Source organism: Nicotiana tabacum, chromosome 22 (assembly GCF_000715075.1).
Source record: "Nicotiana tabacum cultivar K326 chromosome 22, ASM71507v2, whole genome shotgun sequence".
NCBI lineage: Eukaryota > Viridiplantae > Streptophyta > Magnoliopsida > Solanales > Solanaceae > Nicotiana > Nicotiana tabacum.
In genome coordinates, this window is record NC_134101.1 from 174747713 (window position 1) to 174752420 (window position 4708).

The following is a 4708-nucleotide window of genomic DNA, read 5'->3' on the forward strand; positions in this document are numbered from 1 at the left end:
TATAATTTTTACCCACTTTATTAATTATTAGGCAAAATTATACGTATATTGTTATGTTTTTTCCCAACTTATTAATTGTTAGGCCAAATTTACGTATATTGTTATGTCTTTTTACTTGCCTTTTAAAATAGAATTGAGCTGCCTGTGTCATCAATGGGTGGAGTAACGTTAGTGTTTTGTTTTTTCCCCTCATAAAAGTGTGAACTGAAGAGCACCGCTGGGTAGCACCATTCAGGTGACAACGTATGTCATATGGCGGAGAATACGGGAATACGCAGCACCAGGTTTTGTTTTGGTGGTTTCTTCTCTCTTTTTTAAAAAACTTTTCAAAACCACCCTTATCAGTTTCTCTCTCTTTATTTCTAAGTTTCTCTCTCTTACTTAACAACAAAATTAAACCACCCAAAAACAAACAAAAACCATTTGAACTTATCTGCAACAAAAGTAGCAAACTCTTATGAGAACTTCCCAGAACCGTCCACAAGAGTTAGTAGCGATAATAAGCCGTGGTGGGTTGTTTTTATTTGTGAATTCTGACGATCTTAGTTTGTTGTTTGGTGAGTGCTTTTCGCACTAATACAGACTACAAATGTTTGTCTTGTAGAAAAGAAAAAAGGAATTGTTCTATGTTCACAAGTTCATGACTTATTTGGTTTTGCCGGAATTCTACTTCCACTCTCCACTTTCCTGTTCGTATTTAGAGTAGTCTTACCAATTAATCGCATCCTTTTATAGGTATTTTAGTACTTAAATTGTACAAGTTGTGCTTTAATACAGTATTTAGTTAGAGAGTACTGTATTGAATAATCAAGAACCAGAAAGAGTCGCTTTCACTAGACTATATATTTGCTATTAGTGAGTATTTTTAGAGAGATGCCCTAGGCTAGCAGCAGATGGTTTATGTTGCATATATATTTGATATACGGTGGTGTGGGGGAAGGAGAGAAAGAAAGGGTCCCTTTTGCTTCCTCTAAACCTAGCTTGCTTCCTTAATCAGTTACAAAGCTACTCACTTCCTTATCCGTACGCAGAGTATCTCTGCCCATTCTCTCTCTCTCTAAACTTCTCTTTTTTCTCAAACCCTCTTCTTCGTTTTTTCACCTTACTTCGTATATAACGAAAGGAGGGTTTTTCCTTTTTCTCGCTACCATTTAGTTGTAAAAATCAAGAAACAAAGATGAAAAGAGGATTAGAGTATCATGGTAAGCAAGATTTGGAGGATGGATTAGAGAATGTTATGGTTGCTATAGATGATATTCAAAGCCACCAGCAGACTACTGAATTTGTACCTATGGAGGAAGAACACGTACTTGGGTCTATTGTGGGTGACACTGAGATTTTTCTTGATGGAGATGGTAGTCATTCACATCATCATCATCATCTTGATGTGAATGATACTTCCATTTTTTCCACCGACTTCCTCCCTCTCCCTGATTTCCCATGCATGTCTTCTTCTTCATCAACTTCTTCAGCCCCTACTGCTCTTTCTAAACCTTTTCCTACTTCCTCTTCATCCTCTTCGGCTTCTTCTTCTAATTCTGCTTCATGGGCAGTTCTTAAATCTGACGCAGAAGAAGATGTCCACAAGAATATCCAACCACCAGCTTTGTCGTCAACCACTTCAATGGAATTAAGTCTCCCTCCGCCAGAAGATGATGTTGATTGCTTAAACGTTATGGAAGATCTTGGATACATGGATCTTATCGACGGAAATGAATTTTGGGATCCTTGTACACTTTTCCAAAGTGATAATCAAAATCCACAAGATTACAACATGTCAGATCAGTCATTCCAACTCTCACAAGATCATCAGCAGAATCAAGAAAGCAAACCGCAGCTCGAAGAAGAAGGTGATGATGATCAAAATGATGGGCTGAGTTTTTTCACAGGTAACAGTGAGCTAGCCGTTATCTTCTTCGAGTGGCTGAAGCAAAACAAAGACTACATCTCTGCAGAAGACATGAGGAGTATTAAGCTCAAGCGTTCCACTATAGAAAGTGCTTCGAAACGCTTGGGCGGTTCAAAAGAAGGGAAGAAGCAGCTGTTGAGACTCATACTTGAATGGGTTGAACAATACCAACTGCAAAAGAAAGCAGCAGCTACTGCCGCCTCTGATTCTCCTTGTCAATATCAAGAGTCTCAGCTTCATGATTCGAGCCCTAACCCGAACTCCAATTTCCAGTATAATAACGCTGTTGCATCTGATCCAAATGCTTGCTTCTATCCTTCGCCATGGATGCCAACCCCCTCTCCTTATATCCCCGGCCCCGATCCTTTTTACCCGACTCCTATGGCGCCGGGGTACGCAGGGGATCCTTACTCTAATGTACCTTCATTTACAAATATGGAATATCAGACCATGGAATCTGCTCAATCGTGGCCTCCATCGCAATTCTCCGCGATGGCAGCTTCGCAATACACTCCATTTCCTGAAAATGAAAATAACCTCGCCACTCAGGCTAATCCTCAGGGTTTGTTCAGTCAATATCCTTACCAACTTTACGATGGGAATGGCGAGAGATTGGCGAGGTTGGGCTCATCTGCTACTAAAGAGGCTAGGAAAAAGAGAATGGCTCGGCAGAGGCGATTACCGTCACACCATTATCGCCACCACAGCCATCAAACTCAGCATCAGAGCCAAAGTAGTGACCAAAGTTTAAGGATAGTTGGAGAGAATTGTACAATGTCTCCAGCTAATAATCCTGGGAATTGGGTTTATTGGCCTTCTGCTGCTTCGTCACCAATGATGATGGTTCCACCACCTGAGGCACCACAGCCACATCCTATGACCGAGAGGCCCGGGATGCAACCTCAAAACCATCAAAAGCATGCTTCTGCAGACAAGCGATCACAGGTTCGTTTGTTTGTTTCACCACATTTAATTTCTATACACTAATGAGTTGAACTAGTATCTAGAAATATAGTGTAAAAATTCTTTACACGGTTCATGTATATAGACTAGATCATTTTCCCAATGGCTTTTGTATATGATCGTTTGGCGGGGTATTTTCTGTTATTTTCCTGATTATTAGTCTTTCCTTTTTATTGATTGTTGCTTGATGACCTATGTGACAATTTATACTATGGATTATATAAATTAAACTATTTGCTATTGGTTTTTATAAGTTATTGTTTGACATAAAGATGACCTATGTATGTGCTCAACGCTAAATTGTATGTGGTGGTTCTCTAAATAGAATTGGAAATCGGAGAAGAACCTGAAGTTCCTATTACAGAAAGTGCTGAAGCAGAGCGATGTTGGCAATCTTGGAAGAATTGTGCTGCCAAAGGTAAAGAAAAATTTGTCGTCATGAACTTTGATCTATATTCGTTTCAGGTTCTTATGTAATGTGATTAAGGGAGTTCTAAATTTTGTTAATGTTAATAAACAGAAAGAAGCAGAATCGCACCTCCCAGAACTTGAATCAAGAGATGGAATTTCAATTGCTATGGAAGATATTGGAACTTCTCGTGTTTGGAACATGAAGTATAGGTGTGTAGACTCAATTTTATAAGAGTTGTCTTTAGTCAAGTAAATATTTGGGGACATTGCTCCACTCAGTTTCTAAATTTTCCCCTTTTCTGTTTGCGTTTCAGATTTTGGCCAAATAACAAAAGCAGGATGTACCTTCTGGAGAACACAGGTAAGAAACACATTCTTTACTGATCCTGCCAACATCTTACAAAGAGAGATTTATTATAAATGAATTTAAAACTTATATAGGTCGACAATATGAAGATTTTTGCATTATTAGTGAAGTCCAATTTTTATCGTGCTATCAATGATAATGCTTATAGAAATTTATCTTAATTACTTTATACTTAAGTAACACGTCTATGCATAGAATTTAAACTCGTTAAAAATGTATGACTTACCATTCTTCAGGAGATTTTGTTCGAACTAATGGACTTCAAGAAGGAGATTTCATCGTACTATACGCAGACACCAAGTGTGGCAAATATGTATGTCCACATTTATCTTCAAATCCATCAGTTTTATTAATCACATTTGATGTAATTTAATCTTCTCGTTAATTGAATTAACATTGTTGAATGATGCATCAGTTGATACGGGGAGTAAAGGTGAGACAAACTGGACCAAAAGCAGAAGGAAAGAAACCAGCAAAGAAAAACGTTCGTAATTCGTCTTCTGCAGTTGCACTGATGAAGCAACTGGTGAAGTAGTAAAATGTTACACCCCTATATGAAGCAAATGAGCGTGTTGGAGACTACTGCTCTTGTATCCTACATATGTTGGTATAAATGTGTAATCCATAATTTTGTGCAGATGGTACTCTCACATGCAAAGGCTTCAATTTGGTGGACATGTTTTAGGGGGGTGTAATTGTGTAGAGGTATGTAAGTGTTGTAATCTGCGTGTTTCGCACTGTTTTTTTAAGTGTCTCTAATTACCATATTTGTAATCATAAACACTGTTGTATGTTTGCTGCTTCTGCCCGCTAATAAAACCTTTTTTATCTCAAATTTTCTTTTCATTTTCGATGTGGCCTACAATATAATTCATGTGGATAAGTTGCAATGCTGAATCTCGAAAATTCTTGGAAAAATAGCATCTGCCATATTTTCGAGAAGCGCCCTTGAGAATTGCGATAATCTTTTATAGGACGATCATCAGGATTTGCTACAAAATAAGGCAATCGTTAAGATTTGCAAATAAGCCAATCGTTAAGATTTGCAAAAATATGGT

At 38.1% G+C, this 4708-nt stretch overlaps 1 protein-coding gene across 1 annotated transcript; it reads left to right on the plus strand.

Annotated features, from left to right (window-relative positions):
* Positions 1-889: 889 nt before the first annotated feature.
* LOC107768500 (B3 domain-containing transcription factor ABI3-like) lies at positions 890-4485 on the plus strand. The gene is made up of 6 exons (XM_075245056.1): positions 890-2854; positions 3198-3290; positions 3393-3493; positions 3598-3644; positions 3887-3963; positions 4066-4485. The coding sequence occupies exons 1-6, from the start codon at positions 1178-1180 to the stop codon at positions 4183-4185; spliced, it is 2115 nt and encodes a 704-aa protein (XP_075101157.1). The 5' UTR covers positions 890-1177; the 3' UTR covers positions 4186-4485.
* The last annotated feature ends 223 nt before the right edge of the window (positions 4486-4708 follow it).

Coding starts and splice junctions, on each gene's coding strand:
- LOC107768500 (XM_075245056.1), top strand. CDS start 1,178: ATGAAAAGAGGATTAGAGTATCATGGTAAGCAAGATTTGGAGGATGGA. Junction 2,855..3,197: donor CTGCAGACAAGCGATCACAG/GTTCGTTTGTTT, acceptor TTCTCTAAATAG/AATTGGAAATCGGAGAAGAA. Junction 3,964..4,065: donor ACACCAAGTGTGGCAAATAT/GTATGTCCACAT, acceptor ATGATGCATCAG/TTGATACGGGGAGTAAAGGT.